The sequence below is a fragment of the Loxodonta africana genome, chromosome 13 (assembly GCF_030014295.1).
Source record: "Loxodonta africana isolate mLoxAfr1 chromosome 13, mLoxAfr1.hap2, whole genome shotgun sequence".
NCBI classification, from domain to species: domain Eukaryota; kingdom Metazoa; phylum Chordata; class Mammalia; order Proboscidea; family Elephantidae; genus Loxodonta; species Loxodonta africana.
The window spans coordinates 12,864,229-12,890,929 of NC_087354.1; the positions used below are offsets into that span (position 1 = coordinate 12,864,229).

The following is a 26,701-nucleotide window of genomic DNA, read 5'->3' on the forward strand; positions in this document are numbered from 1 at the left end:
CTAGAACCCACCCTACTCCAGTCTGACCTCATTAACTGATAACATTTACAAAGAAAAGTCCTGTTTCTCCAAACAATGACATACTCATCGATGCAAGGGCAAGGACTTCAGCACATCTTTTGGGGGGGACACAGTTCAGTCCATAACCAGTCACGCTGAGCGTGCCGAGGTGGCCACTGGTAAATGTATACAAAGATGGTTTTAGGGCCTGTGTTTTTCTCAGCCACCCAGTCTCCTCACTGCCAACTAGGGTAGCATGGACTCACATGGCCTGAGCCTCTTTGGTCGTTTCCCAGTCGTTTGTCACAAGCTGGGTGTCAGTGTCACACATGCTGTCCTGGGAGCTCCCTGGAGAGCCGGTAAGCCTTGCCCCCCCCAGAGGGGTGGGCCTTTGGGGGCTCTGACCTACAGGCCCCAGGATGTGGTTAACTGCCCAGGACCAGGTTGGCCGTTCCGGCGAGTCTGCCCTCCTGTGTGTCCTTGCCACCAGGTGCTGAACTCTGTTCCAGGAGCCCTCCTCCAGCTCTGTACCACCCCCTTCCTCCTCCATCCAGGTCTCCCGGGGCCAGGCTCATTTTACACTCTCTTGAACACCTGCCACACCGTGCCAGCCTGGAGGGCGTAGATGACGAGATGCTGCCTGGCCCTCCGGCAGACCTGGGCAGACAGATCCAACCCCAAACCTGCTCCCACCCCAGCCCAGATCTGACACACCTGCTCTCTCATACCCTACGCCTGCCAGTATCAGCCACACTTGGGTGATCCTGCACAAAGGGAGATCCAGCCTCATTCCCACGCCCCACGGAGGAGATTCTCTGCCCCACCATTCCTGCCTAATTCTCCCTGGATGATCCAGTGGTTTTTTGAGTGGGATCACTGCTCGGTGACAGCTTACCTACTGCCCCGAACACCCCAATCTGGCTGCTTTGTCCTGAACAATGGAAATACATCCACAAGTGTTCATGGCAGAGGCGTGGCCAGTGCACAGTGGAGCTGGGTGTGGGCACCGGGGAGTTCCCAAACACACCTTTACTCAGCCTACTGAGCCATAAGACTGGCCAGCAGGCCCCGAGGAAGTGCTCCAGAAGTCAATACCGTCATCCTGGTGCCTTCCGGACACCAAACACAGCTTAAGGGTCCCATCAGAGTCCTCAGAGCCTCCACCTATGTTCTTACAAACCTCCCACCTGCACCAAGACCCAGGCTTTGATGGTCCAAAATGGACACCTGGGGTCTTTGTTCCTTCATAGCTTTGCTGACTCTGGCTGGGCCCCTAAGGCTTGGGGAGATCCTTTGAAACCCACTGCCCTGCCTTGGCCTGGCCCCGGGATGGCTGGCAGGGCAGGCGGACAGCAAGGTGGTCTGGGCTGAGTTGGACAGGCCTCATAGCTCTGCTCCCCACAGGAAGTGCGTGAGCACATGCCCCTTGGGCTACTTCGGGGACACAGCAGCAAGGCGCTGCCGCCGGTGTCACAAGGGCTGTGAGTCCTGCTTGGGCAGGGCCCCCACCCAGTGCCTGTCTTGCCGCCGCGGATTCTACCACCACCAGGAGATGAGTGCCTGTGTGACGCTGTGTCCAGTGGGATTTTACGCTGATGAAAGTAAGTGCGTGTCCGCGGGTAGGAGAAAAGAGCCCGCTCCCGCTTATGCTGGTCCTCCCTCTGCTGACCTCTGCTTCCTGTATCTGGTGTTCTGAGGGAGGACCTTCAGCAGGGGGCAGGGAGGGGAGGAAGAGGAAAGCAAAGCGGTCAGCCCTGTGAGTTGGTGGCAGGTCATGTACAAACCTGGCCAGGACCTGGGGTGGTGTGGGGAGTTGCACATCTCAGCAGGTCAACGCCTGTCACTGATGAAGGGTGGGGAGGCAGAGGGGCCAGCCAGCTCCAGCTCAGTCTGCCTTCAGACATCCAAAGAGGGGGCACTAAGGGTGCCCTGCGGTCCTACAGTTTCCCACCCAGGAAGACTGTGCTGCCTGCATCTCTGTAGCACAGGGTGAGTGCTTGGGGCAGAGCCAGGAGATTGAGCACAAGCTATGGAGTCCGTGTTTGAAAGGAGGAGAGCCCTCCTGGGAAGAACTGCTGAGATGAAATTGGGACTTAAGTACAGGCAGGTTTACCGTCCCCCGTAAGTGAAGATGAGCCTCCAGCCTAGTGCCGGCTGGGCTCGGGAGACCAGTTAACCCGTTGCCATCAAGTTGACACAGATTCGTGGTGACTGCATGTGTGTCAGAGTAGAACTGTGCTCCACAGGGTGTTCAACGGCTGATTTTTTGTAAGTAGATAGCCAGGCCTTTCTTCAGAGACACCTCTGGGTGAACTCAGACCTCTAACCTTTTAGTTAGCAGCTGAGCACGTTAACTGTTTGCACCACCCAGTGACTCGGGATAAGGGATGGTTAATTTTTGCCAGGCACTTCATGGATACCGTCTCATGTAACCTGACCACACTCCTGAGGGGCAGGGTGATGTGCTCCAAGTCCTACAGATGGGGAGTGAAGCTGAGAGAGGCTAAAAGGCCCCAAACTAGTAACAGCAGAGATGGAATTGAACTCAGAGCAGGGGCGCCAGCTGTCCTGCCTTTCTGCCACTTGCCAGGTGGGCCTGCAGTGCCAGTCATGGGAAGGTGGGTGGAATGGGCAGGGGCTCGGGCTTGAGACTTCATGCCAGTATTTCACCAACTCACCTCGTCCTGAAAGAGGCTCAGTGGAGCATTTTGGTTGGGTTGACGAAGGTAGTTCTTAAACAAGTTATGGAGAACTGAGCATTTTGATGTCTGCAATTTTGCAGGCAGCAGGCCTTCCCGCTCTGGGCCCTTGTGAACAGGAGGCATCCTTGACTGCCTGTCATGGCGTTGCCCTTACTCCTTTGCAGAAGGGCACATAAAGCTATCAAGTAACCTGAGTCTCTTTGAGGGAAAACAAATAGTCATACAAGACCTGTTTCATAGCTTTGTGACCCCTGCCCTGGGCTGCCAAACAGAGCCGTTTGCAGTGGGACTTCATCATCCCAGCCCCTCCCTGGGCAGCACCAGCCACACTCCTTCACTCACCGTCCTCACTGGGTACTGCCACGTGGCGGTGATGCCACAGGTGGAGCCTAGGGAGGACGCAGCCCTGACCTTCCAGGACTGGAACAGTCTCTCAGGGAGATGAGGCCCAGTGTGCCCCTACCATTCAGGCATCATGAAGGTGGTATTTGATGAGGTGCGACAGTGAGCGATCTAGATCATAACTTACGCAAACGCAGGTGGCAGCTGTGATTGCCCGGAGTTTCCCGTGAGGGATGGTGGGCTGTCATGGGTTCAGTAGAGACACCCTGTGAAAGCACTGAGCTGAGAGACAACCCAGGCCCCCGTCACTTTGATCAAGATTTGCACCTGATTAATCTCTTGGCTCACCTGCCCAGTGATAGCATCAGTCCCTTTTGAAACAAGGAGAACCAGGGCAGGTCTCCCCTGGAAAGGGGCCACCTCTGAAGCCTCTCGGTTGCTGGAGAACTTTCGTTTACCTTAGGAAGGAGAGGAGAGGTTCCGTGACCCCACAGCTGGGCACGCTGTTCCTGCCGTGGCCTCTGCCTGTCTCATGAGTTCTTTTCCTTCTGGAGACGCCCTGGTAAAGAGAGCTGTTCCTGCAGCCCACTTGGCAAAGCTACAGCCTTATTTGCCCAGATCCATTTCCTGCAGTTCTCCCCCTCCCCGTTTCCTCACGATGATGTTTTTCTCCAGGCCAGAAAAACTGTCTTAAATGCCACCCAAGCTGTAAAAAGTGCATTGATGAGCCAGAGAAATGTACCATCTGTAAAGAAGGATTCAGGTAAGGCCTTCACTTCAAGCCTGAAGAGTGCCAAAGGGTTTACATTCTTGGGGATTGTGTAATTAATTTATGAAGTTTTGCATCTTTTTCTAAAAGCTAAAATTTCAGAGGCCCAAAGCTTTTCAGGGCAAGGATTCCAAACCTGTTAAATCATATTTCCACTTATAGATTATTGGTGTTTCGGATGGAAAGTTAGAGGATGGATAAAATTTCTAGATTTTATACATTTGGAAAACTGGTAAAGGCAACAGTTTATGGTATTATAAAGTAGAGCTTACTGCTGGGAGGGTGAGCAGCTCTTAAGGGAAGCACAAGTCTCCCCTCTTTTAGGCGCCAGTAACCCCACCTCCTTCACTTTCCCTCCCAGACCCAGCAAGGGGTGGACTGTGGTGCAGCGCCCACCCTCCCTGCTCTCCCATGCCTCTTTTTTCCCCAGTTTCTGGTCTCTTTCTCCAGTTGGGGAGCTTGCTCCCTGAGGAAGCTCTTTAGATCCCTGGTTTCCCCTGTGCCACCCAGCTCAGCCTGGTGAACCTCAGCACAGCTTTCCTTTAAAAACATTTTCCTGGGATAATGGTTTCTATTGGAGTATGTTTAAATGCTTGTTTAGCCTATTGAATGTCATCAAGTGTACAGCATTTGTTCCTCCAAGTTACTATGTAGAAACCACTTTATTAGAAATTGTGCTTCAAACAATCCCACCCTGGAAAGGAAGCCAGGCCTGCATTTTAGGCGAAAAGGGGGAAGGTCAGCTAAAGCAGTGCTCCTCACCCACATTGTGTGCAGGGATCACCAGGGCTCTTATGAAAATGCAGATTCTGATCCAGCAGGTCTGGTGGGCCCTGAGACTCTGCATTTCTGAGGCTCCCAGGGGATGCATCTGCTGTTGGTCCAGCAGCACCCTTGGCGTAGGGAGGCACTAAAGGACCTCAGGCCACCTCCTTCCCTGCCTCAGACTCCCTCCATCCCAGTGCTGCTATGACTTTAAATTATCACTATCATGCTAAAGCAGTTAGAGATCAGCTGTGCTACTGCCTCCTGGCCATCCTTCTCTTTAGGGGAAGAAATATAGGAAGATTTAGTGGGGGACTAGGGCAGCAGTTATTAGAGACGTGATTTAACTGCACGTGCAGCAGCCCTGATGTGTGGTGAGGAAGAGCCCTGGGTGTGTGTTCGCCTCCACGCAGAGGGGCTTGTGGACCCCCAGCCTGCAGCACAGACATCCTTCCCCTTAATGCAGGAGTCTGGGTCCAGCAGATACACCAAGAGAGCTTGGTCAATAGGTTCAGTGACAAAGCCATTTAGGATGTTTGCATCAAATGCGGCATAATCTGAGGAAGTAAAGAAATAATATTTACACTTGCCATCTGTCAGATGCTGCTCCAGTGCTTTACATGAGTTAGCTCATTTGGTCCTCAAAACTCCAAGTGATGTAGGAACCATTGAACCCGTGAACAGGTGAGGAAATGGAGGCCCAGAGAGGCTAAGTGGCTTGCCCAGGGTCTCACAGCTAGGAAGTGGCAGAGCCTAGGCCCCAGCTTGGGCTGCCCAGCTCCAGAGTCCAAGCTCATGAGCTGCTCGTAGGTTGTGTCTTAGAGTTCTCTAGAGAAACAGAGCCAGTGATAATAGAGAGAGAGAGATTTACTTCAAGGAATTGACTCATGCGATTGTAGGGGTCTGGCAAGTCTAAGATCTGTAGGTCAGGCAACAGGAAGAGTACGGCATGAAGTTCTGCCAAAATACCTATTTATAGCCTAGAGGAAGAAGTCGCCTTAGAGAAACTCCATTTTCAACTGATTGGTCTATTATATTACATAAGTTTACATTATGGAGGTCATTACATTACATGTAAGCTAATCACATTACATTAGATTACATTATGGAGCAACAAGACTAGTGATTGGCCAAACAACTGGGAACCATAGCCTAGGCAAGTTGACACATAAAATGACCATCACATGCTGTCTCGCTGGAATGAGGTGAGGGCAGGCACCCAATGAGGTTAAAGAAGAAAACAGGGCCTAGTAGGTTCTAGTAATGGATTAAATTTGAAGTCCCTTGTGAAGCCACAGAAGGTTTTGAGCCAAGGCATGGCAGGAGCGGACATGTGTTTCAGGATCAGCCTTGCCACCCCCACCCCACATATGGTATTGTGAGGGGTTTGACCAGCTACAAAGTTAGAGGAAGACATGTCCACTCAAGACCTGTTCACTGCTGACACCAACCACAAGTTCAGGGGGTTCCCAAAACCACCCTCAGGTTTAGCGATTTGCCAAAAGTACTCACAGAATTCACTGAAGACTGTTATACTCACAGTTATGGTATATTATAGGCAAAGGATACAGATTAAAATCAGCCAAGGGAAGCAGTGCGTGGAGCAGAGTCAGGGGAAGGACCACATGCAACTTCTCCCCATGGAGCCAGGCTGTGTTATTTTCCTGGGATCGATGTGTGACAATGTGCACAGAGCATTGCCAACCAAGGAAGCTCCTCCAGCCTCAGTGTTCAGAGTCTTTATTGGGACTTTATCATGTCGGCAGGATTGATTATCCACGTGGCTGATCTCAGTCCCCAGACCCAGGTCAGTCTCCAGGCATGACCCAGACCCCCATCCTAAATCACATTGTTGGTCTTTCTGGCAAGGCCAGTCCCCACCCTAAGGTGTGGCCATCCCCCACCTTAAATCATATTGTTAGCCGGACAAAGACCAGACATCTTCTGAGGCAAAGTTAAATTCTGTGTTACACAACTGTAAACGGTAAACCCTCCCGGAGGTGGCCTCAGCCCAGGGGGAGCCCGGGTGTCTTAGCTGGGTTCTCTGAAGGAGCAAAACCAGAGGGAGATTTACTTCGAGGAAATGGGTCACACAATGTGGGGGCTGGCAAGACCCCAATCCATAGGTCAGGCAGTAGGCTGGAGACTTTTGCTGACACATGGAGTTGTGGGGGCTAGTGAATCGAACATGTACAGGTCAGGCAGCAGACCAGAGACTTCTGCAGAATATGTCCCAGGAACCAGAGGTCAGATGACGCAAAGTGTGCAGGGTCGAGAGCAAGGGTGAGAGTGAGCTTTTCTAGGAAATCCATTTATATACTGGAGGCAGACCACACCCCCAGGAAAATTCCTCTTTGAAATGATTGGTTGGTCACATCAGACCACAATTATGGAAGGTCATTGCATGACATCACGTTACAGAACAGCAACCAGTCCAGTGTCGGCCAAACCACTGAGAATCATAGAGTAGTCAAGTTGATACATAAAATTAACCATCACACTGGGCCAGTGTGCCCCAGGGGTCACCCATATATGCTGAAGTTCCCCCTCTTGAGTTTGGGAAACATCAGGGAAGAGAAGCCATCACAAACCAGGAGAGAAGCTGAGTACACGGGCTCTTAAACCTAGAAAAGAACCATGGGGCCTTGAGGGAAGCCTCAGGCCAACGGCCTACTGGTGGTGGCCCTGGTCCCCAGATCCCCACTGCAGTATGCCTCCAGCTGACTGCAGTACAGCTTCTCTGCTTTCATTAGTTCTTAAGTGACACAAGTAGCTATGCTTCAGGAGCTTCTTGTCTTCTCGTGAAAGGCTTTCAATGGCAACCATAACTTGCTTCGGACTTTGAGACGGATTTGGGAACTTACCTTGTTTTCTTTCCAACAGCCTTGCGAGGGGCAGCTGCATTCCAGACTGTGAGCCAGGCACCTACTTTGACTCGGAGCTGATCCAATGCGGGAAGTGCCACCCCACCTGCCAGACCTGTGTTGGTGAGTCGGCCACCTGCCAGGGCCTTGACCCCTACACCAAACAGTCATACCCTAGGCAGCCGGGGTCTGCCGGACAATAATTCTGAAACCAAGGTGGTCCTGGACATCGTGGCCTTGCACGTTTGTTGCAGCATTAAAACCCAAAGGGCCCCTTCGAACAATCATGCAGGGGTTTCCAAGTCTGAGAAACCCACCGAGTGGTGGCGGTTTCCGTCTGTGAGGGAATGCTAACGGCCTCCACTGCCTTGCCGGGAGCTCAGCTCTTGCGACAGAGTGGGTGAGACTGTGCACACAGGCAGACAGAGGTGGGTGAGGTGTGGGAGGGACAAAGCCTTCGGCCTGTTTTTTTTTTTTTTTTTTCTTTTTATTATGGTGAAAATATACACAACAAAACATATGCCAATTCAACAATTTCTACACGTATGATTCAGTGCAGTGATTATATTCTTCAAGTTGTGTGACCATTCTCACTATCCTTTTCTGAATTATTCCATCATTGATATAAACTCAATACCCCCTAAGCGGAAACTCCCCCTTACCACCCCTAGTAAAAATAATAATTTTCAGTTTCTATGTATTTGCTTATTTCATGTGAGATCATATAGTATTTGTCCTTTTATGACTGATTAAAAGACTTAGTTTTTAAAACATACCCTTAGTTCTTTTTACCTGTCTTCGCTTGTTTTGAACGCATTAATCAGAGGAAAAGACACCAACAAACAGTTTCATGTACAGTATGCTTTCCCACAGAGGCCCTCGCCCCTCGGCTCCCAGGCACCCTTTTTATGCAGAGTAGTGGAGAAGCCGTTCCTTTTATTAGGTTCCATTCTGCAGTTATTTGCACAAGAAAGTTGAAGCGCAATGTGAGTCTCTGGGCTCTGAAACATTCCTCGTTATGTCTACTCCTCTTGACCCTCCTTCCTGCCCATCCCTGCTTTGGTCCCTGTCCTAAGGAGCCCACATGAGATGAGTGTTGCTGCAGTCACAATTTAAAAATTAGGTCTCTGCCGAATCATAGTTGCCACAGTTCTTCAGAAGTGCCTAACCCTCCTTGGTGTGGCCTGGTGAGCCCTGGGCACTATCAGCTGTGCCTCCAAGAGTGGACGTGCCAGAGAACTGGGGCGTCCCAGCCCAACTGGGGCTGGAGCCAAGGCGGGTGTCCTGCAGCCTGTGGGAAGCCTGACCTTGATGCCCTCCTGGGACAGCCCCCAAAGGAACCAATGCTTAGCAGGTGGGAAGGGCGCTTCCCACTGGCAGCTCTGTGGGTTTCCTTGCAGTTTACCCTTGTATTCTTCTCCTGGGCCTGCCGTATCCAAGTATCCAAGACACAGTCTGAGTGACTTTAATCAACAGGAATGTATTGTCACACAGTTCTGGAGGCTAGAAATTCAAATCAACATGACAGCAAAGCCTTGCTCGCCCTGAAGGCTCTGGGGGAAGATTCTGGCCTCTTCCAGCTTCTGCTAGCCCCAGGTGTTCTTGGCTTGTGGCAGCCGGTCTCTGCCTCTGTGGTCACATGGCCATCTTGCCTCTATTTCTATGTCTCTTCTCTCATTAAAGGACAGTGCTCATACAGGATTAGGACCCACCCTACTCCAGTATGACCTATTAACCTAAGTGATAACATCTTCAAAGACCATATTTCTAAACAGGGTCTTAGAAATTAGGACTTCAACATGTCTTTGGGAAGGCACATTCAATCCATGACCTGGCTGCCTTTTTGTCTATCATTTTTATTCCTTGTTTGACTCTTTGTTTGTCCGTGGTTGATTAAGGAGCATTGCTGACGTAGCTTGTTTAAACGTCATAGCTTCTTGAATCCATACAATTCAGGGGTGCAGCTTTGAGTTCAGTGATTCAGTTTAGTTTTCTTTCTCCAAGTCCCTGGGCTGCCTGATGGCAACCAGCTTTAGAGTCACTTCTAGGTTTTCTCAGCTCAGCCCAGGGATGTGTTTGCCCCATCAGGCCCTTTAGAATTCAGCCATTTTCAGGTAAACTGCTCTCTAGGGGGGCCCCCTCCCCACACCTGTCTCCTTCAGGGTTTGTACTGTGCTCCTAGGCACACGGGCATCCACCCTTGGGCAGCAACTGGGAAGAGGGGTCCCCCTTCTCAGCCTAAGTCATCTTCCCCCTAGAGGCTTCTTGCTCCCACGTCAGCTGTTCCATGCCTTCCCCCAGGCACATCCCTAGCTCACCCGAATGGCACGCTCAGCAATTCACCCTCAGGGCCCCCAGGAGCTCCAGAACCCCCCAGTCAGCCTCCCCCACACAGGTTGCCTGCTCTCCTGCTGGGCCACACTCCTGGGGCAGAGTTGCCCCTGTGAGCGCCACACGGTCCAGACATTTCAGAACACGCAGCAGGGCCCCAGCCACCATGTAGAAAATCATCCAGGGTGGCCTCCACCCACCCAGGGACAGACACAGCTCCTGCCTCTCTCTCCGCTCTTAAACTTGCCCAAACTCAAGCTCAGAGCTCTTCCTCTAGACTTGGGGGAAGATGGAGAGGACATGCTGCCTGTTCACACCACCTTTCCAATCTCCTCTCCTACAGGAGACCCCTGCAACTTAGAGCTAAAAGCCAAGAGTTAGCCTCTGTGTTACTTCTTCAAGCAAAGGCGTTCTCCCGGCTGCTGAATTCAGGTGAGGGTCAGCAAGGGAGACAGGCGAGGCCCAGCTCTGGCAGACACTGCCCACCTGTCCACCTTGCCAGCTTACTAAGCAGCACCATCACTGGGAGACTGGCAGGGTCCCAGGCCTCAGACACATGCTCCACGCTCTCCCGCCTTCTCCAATTTAGAGCCTTAATTCCCGCAGGTGAGAGACCTGCCACCACAGGCTGTTCTGGGGCTCCAAGTTCTCCCGTGGGAGATGGTGTCTGGAGCAGCTGGGGCACTGCTCGGCTTGCCTTCCCATCTGCCCGCTGTCCCTCCTCCAGCAGTCTCCCTCCTGGGCAGGCATTCACAGAAGGGTCCCACCCATCAGAGCAGCGAAGTCTTCTCAGCTTCTCCCCACTGCAGAGTAGCTACCCTCAGGGCAGTCAGGGCCAAGTTCAGGCTGCCCCACAGAGCCCATTGCCCAGTTTTCTGGGGGGCAGACCCTCATCCCAGAGTGTGGGACTGGCGCAGGTGGAGCCCTCCCCAGGTGCTGTCCCCGTATCACCACCTGAGTGCCCACACTACCCCCATCCTCACTGTGTACACCAGGACACTGAGGCTCAGAGGGCTGCATGTCCCCTCACCCTGTAGAGTGCTCCCTGCTCCCGCTCGGTGACCACTGCTGCCCAGCCCTGTGGGAGCCTGGATGTGGGGAGGGTCAGGGTGAGGTGCACATGCCTGATGGTACCTCAGGGTGGGGTGGGGTAGGGGGGTGGTAGCCATCCCCACTCTAGTCTGACAGTGCCACAGCACGATCCAGGTCCCTGGCATGTCCTGGCATGGAGACGTAACCCCTTGGGGGTCTCCCATCTGCCCTGGGTTACTGTGGCAGCCATGTGGGAGGGGGAGATGCCTGGCTGGACTCATCTGCCCCCAGGAGGGAGTGAGGGGACCCGCCAGCAGTGGGCCACACGCACACAGGCAACGCACATGGCAAGCCTCAGAGCGGTGCCCCCAGGCACCTGTGAGGGTCTGCACTACCCTATGAGTATCCCCATGCCCGAGGGGGCTTTAGGGAATTAATTAGCATTAATAATAATTATGGTAATTATTATATTGTAATAATTAGCATTGATGGCAAATAACCATGATAAGTCAAGAGGGAGATTATGGAAGAGAGGAAAACATTTTACATTTTAGTACCTTTGTGTATTTTTCTTGCTTTTTGAGCAAGGAGTTGCGCACTTTTATTTCATCCTGGGCCTGCAGATCCTGCGGAGCAGGTCCTGTGTGAGAGTCGTCCACTCTGCTGCTCGTGCTGCCTCGGCAGATGCGTTCACAGCATCCAGAGCCTGTACGGACGTGGGACTTCATGGAATCCCTAAGGGACTTCGACCAAATTACAAAATTTGTAGTTTTTATTAGTTGTGAAAATAGTGTGTTTAAAAAATTTGTGTTTAATCAAGTTCTTAAGTTTCACAAATTGAGCACCAGACAAAGAACAAACAAGAATGAGGGTCCTTGCCCACCACAGGAGCCCTTGGGGCATTGGTGTTCCCCTCTGGGGAAAGACCGTAAGGGTGAGAGGGTTTTAGCAGGTAAGGCAGGAAGGGGAGTGAGAGTCCAGCCAATAGGCTCACAGCCTTGAGTGAGGCCCAGCTGAATGCCCTTGACCCCAGTTTTGGCCTCCAGAGTTCCCTGGAGATAAATGAGGGGTGGGGAGGGAGTGGCCAAAGTACAAGAGGAAAGGTTGCTGCATGAAGAGAGCAGCTTTCGAGCTAGGAGGACAGAACGGCCTACCCTCGTCCCTGAGGGCAGCTCCCCAGCCAGCCACAGGGAGGCCCCACAAGTGGAGACTAGAGCCAGTGGGCAGCTGTCCAGACCCCCTCCAGGAGGGCAGTCTGCGTGACGACGCCCACCCTTGGGGCTCCTGACCAGCCCGTCCTCGCCCCACCACAGCCTCTCACTCACAGTCCTGTGGCCTTCTGGGCATCACTTTTCCTGACAATCCAATGAGGTGTTTAGCTGGATGAGCTCAACATTCCCTGCGAGGGCTTAAAGCTATGGTCCTAAGTTATGTAACTAGCTACCAGAGCAGAGAGCCTGCAGCTGGTAACTGTCCTGGGACCCACAGGGCTGCAGAACGTCTGCAAAGAGCCTACCCTTGACACAGCAGGGAGGTCCACCTTAGTCAGAAGTTACTTCAGGAAGAGGACCAAATCTCATTGTATTAGCTGTCAGGCCTCAGTCTAAGACTGCAATCAAATCAAAGAGGAAAAAGGTTTACCCAGGCACCGTGGTTATCATACAGCGTCTGAGATGACTTCTTACCCATGTTCCAACCTCTGCTGTCAGCCAGCAGCTGCCCTGCTGCTCCTTATATCCTCACCAGGTGTTCTTTGGGGACATTTGTCAGACTGGATGCCCAGCATGGACTTGTACAAAGGGATGAATGGATGGGGAGATGAATGGAGAGATGGTTGCTGGATGGATGGGGAAATGGATGGCAAGGGAGATGGACACGTGAACCGATGGACAGTGTGGTTTCTATATTCTAATACAATGTCTGACCGAGAGTAATTCATCTTCCTCTGATGCTTGGCTTAGCTACACGTTTTCCTTCGTAACTTTTTTCTTTTTAATGTTATTTACTTTGTTGTCATTGAGAACATACACAGCAAAACATACACCAATTCAACAGTTTCTACATGTACCATTTAGTGACATTGATTACATTCTTCAAGTTGTGCAACAATTCTCACCCTCCTTTTCTAAGTGGTTCTTCCCCCATTACATAAACTCACTGCCCGCTGTTTCCCATCTAATCTTTCAAGTTGCTGTTGTCAATTTGATCCCAAATAGGTAGTTCTTAAAAGAGCATAATGCTCAAGGCAGACCTTTTTTTACTGTTGTCGTTAGGTGCCGTCCAGTCACGACTCATAGCAACCCTGTGTACAGCAGAAGGAAATACTGCCCGGTCCTGCACCAACCTCATGATCATTGCTATGCTTGAGCCCATTGTTGCAGCCACTGTGTCAATCTGTCTCATTGAGGGTCCTCTTTTTCACCGACCCTCTACTTTACCAAGCATGATGTCCTTCTCCAGGGACTGATCCCTCCTGATAACACGTCCAAAGTATGTGAGGTAAAATCTCCCCATCCTCGCTTCTAAGGAACATTTTAGCTGCACTCCTTCCAAAAGAGATTTGTTCATTGTTTTGGCACTCCACTGTATATTCAATATTCTTTGTCAACACCGTAATTCAAAGGCATCAATTATTCTTCTGTCCTCCTTATTCATTGCCCAGCTTTCACATACATTTGAGGCGACTGAAAACACCATGGCTCGGATCAGGCGCACCTTAGTCCTTAAAGTGGCATCTTTGCTTTTCAACACTTTAAGAGGTCTTTTGCAGATTTGCCCAATGCAATGCATCATTTGATTTCTTGGCTGCTGCTTCCATGGGCATGGATTGTGGGTTCAAGTAAAATGAAATCCTTGACAACTTCAATCTTGTCTCCATTTATCATGATGTTGCTTATTGGTCCAGCTGTGAGGAGTTTTGTTTTCTTTATGTTGAGGTGTAATCCATACTGAAGGCTGTGGTCTTTGATCTTCATCAGTAAGTGCTTCAAGTCCTCTTCACTTTCAGCAAGCAAGGTTGTGTCATCTGCATAACGCAGGTTGTTAATGAGTCTTCCTCCAATCCTGATGCCCCGTTCTTCTTCATATAGTCCAGCTTCTTGGATTATTTGCTCAGCATACAGATTGATTATGTATGGTCAAAGGATAGAACCCTGACACACACCTTTCCTGACTTTAAACCACTGCAGTATCCCCTTCTGTTCAAATGACTCCCTCTTGATCTATGTACGGGTTCCTCATGAGCACAATTAAGTGTTATGGAATTCCCATTCTTCACAATATTATCCATAATTTGTTATGATCCACACAGTCGAATGTGTGGATAGTCAATAAAACACAGATAAACATCTTTCTGGTATTCTCTGCTTTCAGCCAGGATCCAGCTGACATCAGCAATGATATTCCTGGTTCCACGTCCTCGTCTGAATCTGACTTGAATTTCTGGCGTTTCCCTGCCTATGTACTGTTGTAACTGCTTTTGAATGATTTTTAGCAACATTTTACTTGCATGTGATATTAGTGATTTTGTTTGATAATTTCTGCATTCGATTGGATCACTTTTCTTGGGAATAGGCATAAATATGGATCTCTTCCAGTCAGTTGTCCAGGTAGCTGTCTTCCGAATTCCTTGGCATAGACGAGTGAGCACCTCCAGCTCTGCATCCATTTGTTGAACATCTCAGTTGGTATTCCGTTAATTCTTGGAGCCTTGTTTTTCGCCGATGTCTTCAATGCAGCTTGGACTTCTTCCTTCAGTACCATCGGTTCTTGGTCATATGCTGCCTCCTGAAATGATTAAACATTGACCAATTCTTTTTGGTACAGTGATTCTGTGTATTCCTTCCATCTTCTTTTGGTGCTTCCTTCGTCTTTCAGTATCTTCCCCATAGAATTCATCACTATTGCAACTCAGGCCTTTCAGCTTGAAAAATGCCAAGAGCGTTCTTCCCTTTTGGTTTTCTAACTCCAGATCTTTGCACATATCATTGTAATACTTTACTTTGTCTTCTCAAGCCACCCTTTGAAATTTTCTGATCAGCTCTTTTACTTCATCATTTCCATTTGCTTTTGCTACTCGATGTTCAAGCGCAAGTTTCAGAGTCTCTTCTGACATCCATTTTGGTCTTTTCTTCCTCTCCTGTCTTTTTAATGACCCCTTGCTTTCTTCATGTATGATGTCCTTGATGTCATTCCGCAGCTAGTCTGGTTTTCGGTCATAGCGTTCATTGCATCAGATCTATTCTTGAAATGGTGAGATATTCTGAAGGTCCTGCTTTGGCTCTCTTGGACTTGTTCTAATTTTCTTCAGCTTCAGCTTGAACTTGCATATTAACAATTGATGGTCTGTTCCACAGGCAACCCCTGGCTTTGTTCTGACTAATGATCTTGAGCTTTTCCATAGATGTCGTTGATTTGATTCCTGTGTATTCCATCCAGTGAGGTCCACGTGTATAGTCGCCGTTTATGTTGTTGAAAAGATGTTCTCAATGAAGAACTTGTTGATCTTGCAAAATTCTATCGTGTGATCTCTGGCATCATTTCTATCACAAAGGCCTATTTTCCAACTACCAATCCTCCTTCTTTGTTTCCAACTTCCCCATTCCAATCACCAGTAATTATCAATGCATCCTGATTGCATGTTTGATCAACTTCAGACTGCAGAAGTTGGTAAAAATCTTCAATTTCTTCCTCTTTGGCCTTAGTGCTTGGTGCATAAATTTGAGTAATAGTTGTATTAACTGTCTTCCTTTTAGGTTTATGGATATTATGCTATCACTGACAGCGTTGTACTTCAGGATAGATCTTGAAATGTTCTTTTTGATGATGAATGCAATGTGCCTGAAATATTAGCATTTCAACATGTAATCAGCATAAAAGAGCCATGAGTTGTATCACATCCTGTGTTGGAATATTCTAAGTCTCTGAAATTTGGTGTGTGCATGTAATTCACGGCACATCCATGTTTCAAGTGCCCAACATCCATGTGTGCTAGCCAGTGGCTCTGGTACTGGATGGTATAGCTCTAAAAGAAGCAGGGCCTGTGCCTGTTGGGAAAGGAAATGTTTGGAACCAACGTGGTCCAGGCAGTGTGGAGATGCATTGCAGTGGTCTCATGCCTCTGAGGGTACAGCTCCTCCCATCTCTCCATCTGTGAAATGGGAACAGTGATACCCACCTCCCAGGAGCCACGTGAGGATGGGGCTGGTACAAGCTCTTGGTGGCCACTTGGGAAACACTAGCAAAGGTGCTGGCTGTGGGCACCTGGACAGTGCTCTCGAACTCATCAGGCACTGCAGTAGGTCTGAGACCTGGTGACGGGTGGGGCAGTCCTTGACATCCACTTCTTTTCCTGTCCCCACAGGGCCCAGCAGAGAAGAATGCATTCACTGTGCAAAACCCTTCCACTTTCACGACTGGAAGTGTGTGCCAACCTGCGGTGAGGGGTTCTACCCAGAGCAGATGCCAGGCCTGCCCCACAAAGTGTGTCGAAGGTACAGCTCCTTTTAAATCGTCCCCTGGCTCAGCCGAGGTAACAGGGCAGGGCAGTTGTAGTGTCCGGCCAAGGAGCAGCATCTCCCTTGGGCAGGGGTGAAGTAGGGAGGACAGGAGCCCACCTACAGAGAATGGGATCACCTGCAGTTAATGATTTGGCCAAGGTCACACGTGAGTTTGTGACTTTCATTCCTTTGTTCATTTAGTGAGCATTGTTGAGTGTCTATTCTGTACTGGGTACTGGAGCTGGGGCAGGAAGAAGAATAGCAAAGGGTTGCCTCTGTATGCTTGCCTCCCAGGGCTAGCTGGACTGGAGGGCCCACCTGTGCCACCCTAGGGATGTATTCACTTTGTTGGTAATTAGGAAGCCATGCTTTTGATGGTTTTTTAATTTTTTTAATTAGATATTTTAGAGAAAAGAATGAGGTCCTGACAATGTCCTCATTCCGCAGCCATTTCCTATCCAGCAGGTGAGCATACATTTAACCCTGTCTTGCTCCTGTTTCTTTTATCCACGTGCCAACACAGCCCGCCATGCTTGTTGGGTGGCTTTGGGCTGGGCAGTGTTCCCTTTTGTTGCTGGACTTGGCAGTTAAGGAAGAAACCATATGCTTTGGTCCTCTCTTGTCTTGCTGAATGTGGCCTTCTAGGTTCCAGAAACAACTGCGGGACAGCTGTCTTGTTCAGGATGAGGGCAACAGAGAGGAGTGTGAAGGTGATGATAGTGATGATGGGGATGGGCTATGAGGGAGGGGAGGGAGAGAACCTTCCATCTGAAATAGACTCAAAACAAGGAACCCCTCTGAGGCTCATGTGAGAGAGGGGTGAAGAGAGCAGGCCCATCTTCCAGCTCACGACTGGGGACTTAATAGCACTGGTAGATCTCGCTCCCACGACAGGGTCCGCCTCCTGAGGCTGTATTTGGAGAACTGCTCTGGGTTGTAACTTATTCCCTTAAAACAAAAAAACAACCCTACAGTGAGCCAACAAGAGGCTATCAAGTCCTTGCTCTCTTGTGACTTAAAAAAAGAGGGGTCCAGGAGAGAGGGTCAAGTAACTGTGAAAGGGCAGCCCCTCTTTGATTGAGTTTAAGATCAGAAACTTGCTTCCTTCGCCTAGCCCTGCCAAGTCTTGCTCAGAGCCATCTGCACCGTTCTCGGAAGCAAACCTTTCGTTTCACCCAGCCAGATGGTTCAAGGGTAATTACCCAAGTACAGTCACCCAGAGAGAACTTGGTTAAACAGGGATCATCACATTCATTGTCAAGTGCCTGGATCCCAGAGGATGCTGGATATCCCAGCAAGCATGGCAACCAGATGCCCCGGGGGCAGCAGGAGGCAAGGGGCGGACCTCCCTGTCAAGGCCCCTTAGGGCATGCCTGGTCCTCACTTCCATCTTGAGGAGGTATCCAGCCTTAGAGTGGAGTTCATTGCTGGGCTGACGTGTCATGTGTCAGAGAGAATACCCCAGAGGAAGACCCTGCACAGAGCCACAGAGGAGATGAACTGCAGCTTTTCAGAAAGTGTCCATCCTTGCAAGCGTCCCCTTCTCTCGGACGACCCATCAGTGTAAATTCCTGCCAAAGGAAACAGGCTTGAGCTGCCTGATTCTGTCTGCAGGGCTATCCCAGCCTGGCGGCAGCAGCTTTCAAAAAACATAGCCTCCCCGACCCAGCAGTGCTGGTTTGCACTGTGCTGTTCCTGCTCACGGGCCCAGGTAGCTCCCTGGGAATAAGGGGCAGATGAGGCGGGGCGGGGTGGCTTGGGAGGTAGGGAGGTGTCTTGGTTATCTAGTGCTGCCATGACAGAAATACAGGTGGATGGTTTTAACAAACAAATTTATTCTCTCACAGTCTAGTAGGCTACAAGTCCAAATTCAGGGCATCAGCTTCAGGGGAAGGCTTTCTCTGTCAGTTCTGGAGGAAGGTCCTTGTCATCAATCTTCCCCTGGTCAAGGAGTTTTTCAGGGACCCTGGATCCAAAAGATGCGCTCTGCCCCTGGCGCTGCTTTCTTGGTAGTATGAGGTCTCAATATCTCTCTGCTCGCTTCTCTCTTTTATATCTCGAAAGAGACTGGCTTAAGACACAATCCAACCTTGTAGATTGAGTCCTGCCTCATTAACATAACTGTTGCTAAACCCACCTCATTAACATCATAGAGGTAGGATTTACAACACATGGGAAAATCACATCAGATGACAAAATGGTGGACAATCACACAATACTGGGAACCATGGCCTACACACTTTAATCCATGACAGGAGGGGAGGGCACCAGAATGCTACGGTGTGTTCCTGTGGTGTTCAGGTCTAAGCTGAGGAAAATCCATGGTAAGTGTCTCAAAAGAGGCACTGGACCCCTGCCCCCAGACTTAGTGAGAGACCCAGCAAGAGAGAGCGAGGCCCTCTTTGGAGGACAGCCACTCTGTGGGGTAGTTGCCCTCCCCGTAGCCCTCCCTGCACCCGCCTCAACTGGGTCCAGGATGGCAGGCGCTCCGAGGCCACTTTACGCTATGGCCCAGGAAGTGTGATGTAGAGCTCCTGGGGCAAGGTGGCCTGTGTCCTTGGATTCAGGTGCCTGACTCTTACCTGGAACAGCCCAACAGAAAGAGGTGCAGAGAGGGGCACAGTGGACGTGCCTGTCCTCCCAGGATTTGGCAGGATAGAATCGCCATGGTGTTTTGGGGGTGAAGTTGGTGCTACAGATAATAACTGAACACTGGCCCCTGCCCTAGAGAACCACGTGCAAGGAAGCTCCAACAGAAAGCTGAGAGCGTCTACCACAGAAACGGGAGCTGCAGGAGAGCCAGGGCCCACTGGGCAGCATCAGCCTCCCAGGGAGCAGCAGGGGCTGGATTCCTCCCCTGAGCCTCACACAGGAGCCCAGCCTTCCAACACCTTGTCCTGGGCCTGTGACACCCCAAGCAGGGAGCCCAGCTGAGCCTGCCTGACTTCCACCTGCAGAACTGGGATCTACAGTGCGTGCTGTTTGAAGCCACCACGTGTGTGGTGATGTGTTATGTGCCAGGAGGAAGTGAATGCCTTGTAGTCCTGCCGGGGCAGGCAAGGAGGTCCCGTAGGGCCTGGTGAAGGTAGAGGTTGGAGAAACAGTAAGCTGGGTCTGCCAATACTCCACCAAAGCCCAGTCAGCACACTGGCTGTGGCTGAAGCAACCCTCAGCTACAAGTTTAAATGGCCTGGTCTTGCTCATGGACGTGGTCTGGAAGAGATGCCAGCAGCATTCCTAGGGAATTGTCCCCTCTGCTGTGGCCTCAGAGGCCTGTGGCTGGGTCCCCAAGGTTACAGGGGGAGGTTCTGGGAGCCCAGGCACAAGGGGTTTCAAAAGTGAATGAGAAACAAGGTCCTGTACAGAGCCCGCGGCAAGTCCTCAGGGTGGGCGGGAAGGGCCAGTCCTCGTTGCAGGAGGGAGAGGCCAAGGGACTCCTAGATGTTGGTTTGCACATCCTGCAGCTGAGGGTGGAGGCTCAGTGGTGGAATCTGCCTCCATCAGGGCTGCTTTGGAACAAGTCTGATGAAGAGCCTTGTCATTGGTGTCCAGTCACTGCAGGCCTCACCTCCAAGAAGATGGCATCTGTCTGCAGCCAAGAACTGTGAACACAGGCAGGGCCCTCCTGCCCTGCATGCCACCCTGCATCCCCTCAGATGCTGCCTCTGGGGCCTGTCCAGCCCTGAACTGGGAGTGGTGGGCCACAGTGCTAGACTCAGAGAATGTGCCCAGCATGTCACCCTTGGGCCCAAAGTGGGGAACATGCGAGTTCAAGCCCTGTGGCCAGGTCAGCAAACCTTTCCTGCAAAGGGCCAGAGAGTAAATATTTGAGGCTCTTGGGCTGTATAGTCACTGTCACAGCTCCTCAGCTCTGCCATTGTAGCACATGTGCTGTAGACAGTGCGTCAATGATGAGTGTGGCTGTGCTCCAATAAAACTTTATTTACAAAATCAGGTGGTGGGCCAGGTGTGGCCCAAGGGCCAGAGTGTGCCAGTCCTTCCCTTAGGTCACGTTTACTCTGCATCAGAAACAGCCCCATGGCCCTCTCTGGGCTAGGCTTGGCCATGACCATTGAGGGTGGGGGGAGAGGGAGGTTGGGAGGATACTTGCCCCTGGGTGAGGCAGGCGTGGCCTGAAAGGAAGCCCAGTCTGCTGGTGGCAGCAGTCTCAAGGACAGCTCAGGATGAGGTTCATCAGGCACCTGGAGTGGAGTCTGGCCAGCCCCAAGTCTACAACCATCGAAGGGGGCAGCTGCCAGAGGAAGCCTGTGCTGATGCTGCTCTGGGTTCTGTGGGTCTGGTGGTGTCAGTGCCCAGGAGGGGTGGAGATGAGCCATGGGAAGTCTCGGAGGCCTGAGCTTATTCCTCCGTCCCGGGCAAGCTGGAGCCTCAGTCTCACTTCTGCTAAATGGCCATGACTGTGTGAGGTCAGACAGGAGGAGGCCGCTGGGGCACAGTTGCCGCCTCTCTGCAGAGGACCTGGGCTGGGATAGGGTGTGTGGGAGGGGAGCAGAGCTCTGGCCGTGGGTGGGCCTGCTCCCCAGACTGCAGCAGCCTGTGTCTTCCCTCAGGTGCGACGAGAACTGCCTGAGCTGTGAGGGCTCCAGCAGGAACTGCAGCAAGTGTAAGCCGGGCTTCACGCAGCTGGGGACGTCATGCATCACCAACCACACGTGCAGCAACGGTGAGCACAGCCGGGCAGGGCTGCCCCCAGACAGCGGGTCACAGAGCAGCAGCCCACCGAGCAGGCATGCTGGCCGGTAGCTTGGCTTCTCTAGTCAGTTTGGACCATGACTGCCCTCTCCCATCTCTGCCTTTAGGCCTCTCACATTGATCTGAGGCATCCCAGCGAACAGCCCAGCTACTGCTGGTTGTTTCGTCGGTTGACTTAAAAATTATTTTCTTCTTGTACCATTCCCACTCTCATGCCATAGATCATAGGAGATGCCTCACTCAGAGGTCAAAGCCAGGAGACCCGGAGGGTGTCCACCTCAGGACTGAGAGAGCCCCACAGTGAGGCCTATGCTCAGGCAGAGAGCCCCTGTGAGCTGGCAGGCCAGCCAGAGGGTAGGCTCAACAGCAGGAACCCCACCAGGCACACAGAACTATCCACAGGGAGGATCCACACCTGGGCTGGGACCAGAGGCCGGCTCTTGTGCTGTGGGAGGGCCCAGGTCTCCAGGTGGGCTGAGGGACAAGGATGGATAAGTTTAAAACAGAAACCCAGAAGAGGACCAAAGGCGCTGCCCAACGTGGGGATTCCAGGCAAGAGGCAGGCTCAGTAGGAACCTTTGGCCGGTGCTTGATGGGAGCCATTGTAGGACATGCTGTGGCAGGAAGGAGGGTACAGTGGCTAGGTGTGCTGCAGGGAGGGGCAGCTCTGGGCACCATGTCCAGGCAGGAAGGAGGGCAGGGAGCAGCACTGGCCCCGTCTGCAGACCTGGGGCCAGCAGCAGGAGCCCCAGGGATGCCTCACAAACCACGGCAAGTGGCTCCATGCTGTGCTCTTTGGTGATTTTGCTGGTTCACCTAATTGTATCCCTTCCAAGGCCAGAAAGCTCCCTCTTTAGGAGGTCACCTGCTTGGGTCACACATCCAGTCCAAGAGCAAGGTTGTCACAGGAGGGTCTCCCAGGGTCCGTGAACGGCCAGGTGTCCTCATATCCAGTGGCCATCCTCCATCCGTGCTTCTCCCGCCCCAACATCTCCACGTCACCTTTTCCATCACCACGTCTCGACCATCTTCCTGGACAACTCTCTCCACTCCATCACCACCTCTCCCCATGGGAGGTGCTCCCAGACCACGGCAGCAGCCACACTCTAGACCCCTCTGCCTTGCACCCCCACCACCACCACCACACAGTCGCCCAAAAGACACGTCCATTCAGTGCACCCAGGACCCTCTGCCCGGTCTCCTCAGACCCCTCCCACCTCGAGAGGCCCTTCTAGTCCACCATGTGAGGCCCTCTTGTCCCTCACACTCAGTGCAAGCCCCTCACACCTAGCTGCCACCTGGGCTGGCGGCAGCTAAGCCCCGTCATAGGAGGGGACTGTGAAGGCTGCCAGGCTGCCTGGCAGTCCCACCTCGCCTTGTGTCCCCCACACCTGTTTCCCCCACACCTGTATCCCCCCACCTGTGTCCCCCGCACCTGTTTTCCACACATCTGTGTCCCCACACCTGTGTCCCCCACACTTGTATCGCCCTGTGTCCCTCATACCTGCGTCCCCCCACACCACGCCCAGAAGCCCAGCAGCTCCCAGCAAATGTAGAACGAATGCAACAATCTTAAACAGGCCTCAAAGGCTGACTGTTGTTGTTGTCATCGAATCAGTTTCAACTCCTGGTGACGCCATGTATGCAGAGTAGAACTAATCCGTAGGGTTTTCAAGGCTGTGCCCTTTCAGAAGGAGATCGCCAGTCTTATCTTCCAAGGCACCTCCGGGTGGGTTTGAACTGTCAATCTCTAGACAAGTAGTCAAGTTCTTAACAGTTTTTGCCATCCAGGAACTCCATAAAGTCTGATAAATCCCTCCTTTTTCTTTCCCGGCCGGGGGCACCAGCTGATGAGACATTCTGTGAGATGGTGAAGTCCAACCGGCTCTGTGAGCGGAAGCTCTTCATTCAGTTCTGCTGCCGGACGTGCCTCCTGGCTGGCTAGAGGGCACCAGCCCCTCTCGCCTGCCCACCCTCACCAGACCTGCAGACAGAGCCTGTGCCTAGAAAACGGGGCAGGAACCGTGCATTTGACAGCTTTATCTCACTGGACCAGGGCCCGCAGCAGCTCTGTTCTCCCAGAGCCAGGAGGATGGTGGCCTTTCAAGGAGGCATTCTTAACATGGTGATACTCTTTCAAACTCTGCTTGCTGGCTACAGTCTTCTGGCAAACTCAAAATGAATGAACAAAATGAATTCTGGAACCCACAGCTCCAGCTTCAAAGCGGCATCTGGGACCATACGTTTACTGAATCTCCAAGACCAAAGCAGAAAGGAGAGACATTTGGCATCCCTGTCACTTTCCCAAGCTTCTGTGCAGTGCCGTAGTCATCCTCCCCAGGGCCACATGCAGGGCCCAAGCGTCCACCTGATGGTGATGAAGTGCGGGCCCCTCACCTGCTCCTCCGCCTGCCACAGAGCCGTCTGCCAGGCGGCTTGGCCGGACTGTAAATAAAACAGATTTGGGGGCATAAAATGTATGACCACTGGGGATGGAGTGTCTGTTCCTCCATAGTCAGCCACTTCTGAAACGGCAGCAGTGGCTTAGAAAGTCACATCCGGAGCCCAGACGGGAAGGTGCTTCCTTTCTGTGCAGCTCTCTCCTTGGGATCCCAGCTCCCCGCGTTGCCACATCACCGTGTTCCTTCTGTGTCTCTGGGAGTCTCGTGGCCTTGACCCACCACGTGTCCTGATGCTGAGCCTTCTTGGGGGGCCCAAAGGAGGCACTCCAGCGGCCAGCCCAAGGGGCCCTGCAGGACCACGCAGTTCCTCCGGGCTTAACAAAGAGCAAACTAGCCTGTGACCTGTTAATCACGCCCCATCTTATGGAATAGCTATTAAAATACGCTCGGCCTCTGCTTTGTGGGAGACTTGTTCTCATGGCAGATGTTTCTGTGTCCATCAAGAGCCTGCGCAACACAGATGGGTTTATTTCTGCCAAACCTGTGTAGACATTTTATACACTACATGTTCTGATTTTTACTGATGTTAATTATTTTGACAAATATTTCATATATTTTCATTGAAATGCACAGATCTGCTTGATGAGTTCCCTTTACTACGGGAATAACATTTGCCTTAAATTTTCTTAATCTCGTTTCCCTCCATCTCATCCTACCCCCTCTTGACTGTGATGCACTCGCCTCGTGGCCTGTGAGCCGTAGAGAACCGAACTGCTGTTCATGGAATCAACAGCTCCGAAAAAGAAAGCAACCGAGCCAATGCAGTGTTAACACTAAGTTAATAAAGGCGTTAGCATCCCATGCCAGGGGAGCCTGCGTTTCTTTCCAAGGTGCAAAAATTAAGCGTGGGTGCTGACCACTGCATGAAACGGAGTGTTTTATTTGTGGTTTCAGGGTCTGTTTGATGTCATTACTCAGAAGGTCTTCTTTGAACTTTAGCGAATGTTGATGTAATGAAGTTATGGGGGAAATCCCAGACTTCCAACCCCAGGATATCCTAGACAAAGAAACTTTCATCAGGCCACAAAAGCTTGGGTGGAGGGGCTACATCAGCCCCAGATATAGGGAAACCTTCCCACGGTTAGCAGTCCCTGGGTGGTGCAAGTGGTTAACGGCCCCAACCCAGGTTACATACTGCATGGACTTTGCCTCATGGCTCCTCTGGGAAGGCAGAACCTTATATTTGCTAGAACCCTTTGGCTGCACATAAAGGAAATGCACCAACTGGAATGGACTTTAGGGGGAAAAAAAAGTGGGTGCAGGCATTGTGTTGGGAATCCAGGGTAGGCTCAGAATTTCAGAGGAGGGTGCGGCTGGGCCTCAGGAGCCCCAGAGCCAGCACTAAATGTCAGCTGGACCCTCTTAGAACAGCAGCAAATTGGACTGGGGTGAGCACTGATACCAGGCAGGCCAACCAGAGTCCTGACCCAGCTGCAGGGAGCTCTTCTGGTGACCACATAGCCAGAGAAGAGGTCAGCAACGCACAGCTCTCAGGAAGCAGCGGGGAGGCCACACAGTCCACCATAAGCATGGACTGACAAGAGCTGTAAATGCCAGTGAGTTCAGGATACAGTAGCCAGGACAGGATTCAACCTCGGGCATAAGACTGACCTTGAGTTAAAACCACAACTTGTCCAGTACCTCTGGTGGAAGGCACCGTTTTCGTCCCTGGAGCTCAGATGTTGATAAACACAAGCTCTTTGCCCAGTAAGAGCTTACAGTCTAATAAGTTTGAAGATGAATCAGGGACAGACTTGTTTTATGTCCTAGAGTCACCAACCCACAAGAAGGCAACCAGGCAGCCTCAGGGAGCATGTACCCTCCCGGCAGCAGCTAGGCTGGCCCCCTTGCCTTGGTGAAGCCAGTCCTCGGGTGACACATGGGCTAGGGAGTGGACAAGCTTTTCACAACGTCTGAATGATTAAACACCCCCTTGTTACAAGGCACTGACCATATAAAGTGCCTGCTCACAGATGGCCCAACCTTAAGGTTAAGATCATCTGGCTCAGTTGGAGAAGCATGTTTATGGGTTTTGTGTTAAGTGATAGACTCATGGACCACCTCCTCTAAATGTGTCATTTCAGAACAGGGACACTGAGGCCCAGAGAACTGAAGTGACTTGCCTCAGGCTACACACTAGCCACATGGCTCCCATTGCTGTGGCAGGGAGGGTGCTGGCTCTCTGCAGGAGGGGTGGTCACTTCTATAGCTTGCCAAATGCAGCCATAATGCATTTGTTTTATTTCCAGAGGGTGACATTTTCTTGACCTTATCCCCAAATTCTTGACCCCCTCACAGTGGTCCCCATAGGTAGGTCCCCATCCTCCCCCAGCCAGTGCTGACTTTGGACCTTGTAACTCTTCAAAGAGGACTTGAAGCACTTACTAATGAAGATCAAAGGCTACAGCCCTCAGGATGGATTACACCTCAACATAAAGAAAACAAACATCCTCACAACTGGACCAATATACAACATCATGTTAAACGGAGAAAATATTGAAGTTGTCAAGAATTTCATTTTACTTGGATCCACAATCAACGCCCATGGAAGCAGCAGTCAAGAAATCAAATGACGTATTGCATTAGGCAAAAACTAAGGTGCACCTGACCCAAGCCATGGTATTTTCAATCTCATATGTGTGTGAAAGCTGGACAATGAATAAGGAAGACCAAAAAAGTATGCCTTTGAATTATGGCGTTGGCAAAGAATATTAAATATACCATGGACTGCCAGAAGAACAAACAAATCTGTCTTGGAAGATGTACAGCCAGAATGCTCCTTGAAAGCAAGGATGATGAGACTTTGTCTCATGTACTTTGGACGTGTTACTAGGAAGGACCAGTCTTTGGAGAAGGACATAATACTTGGTAAAGTAAAGAGTCAGCGAAAAAGAGGAAGGCCCTCAACAAGATGGATTGACACAGTGGATACAACAGTGGGTTCAAGCATAGCAACGATTGTGAGGGTGGCACAGGACTGGGCAGTGTTTCATTCTTTTGTATATAGGATCACTATGAGTCAGAACCGACTGACAGCACCTAACAACTACAACTCTTCTAAGGGCTGGGGAAAATTGCACTTTTTAGAGAAGACACACCTACAATGAGAAAGAGGTGTCAAAAGCAAAAAATTGATTAACGGGTCAATGAGAGTTAACAGGGTTTATTGAGTGAGAAACTGTTCACATGTGAGGAGTGTCCAACAGAGAAGCTTACTCAAGCA

The 26,701-nt window shown here is 51.2% G+C and overlaps 1 protein-coding gene across 1 annotated transcript in view; it reads left to right on the forward strand.

Moving 5' to 3' along the window:
* Positions 1 to 24,296, forward strand: part of PCSK6 (proprotein convertase subtilisin/kexin type 6) — a 267,283-nt gene extending 242,987 nt beyond the window's left edge. The window contains exons 16-21 of the mRNA XM_064296238.1: positions 1,405 to 1,601; positions 3,720 to 3,807; positions 7,462 to 7,565; positions 16,168 to 16,297; positions 20,875 to 20,987; positions 22,864 to 24,296. Of these exons, the coding sequence (XP_064152308.1) occupies positions 1,405 to 1,601; positions 3,720 to 3,807; positions 7,462 to 7,565; positions 16,168 to 16,297; positions 20,875 to 20,987; positions 22,864 to 22,961 (730 nt within the window). The 3' untranslated portion in view covers positions 22,962 to 24,296. The remainder of the gene's footprint in view (positions 1 to 1,404; positions 1,602 to 3,719; positions 3,808 to 7,461; positions 7,566 to 16,167; positions 16,298 to 20,874; positions 20,988 to 22,863) is intronic.
* The last annotated feature ends 2,405 nt before the right edge of the window (positions 24,297 to 26,701 follow it).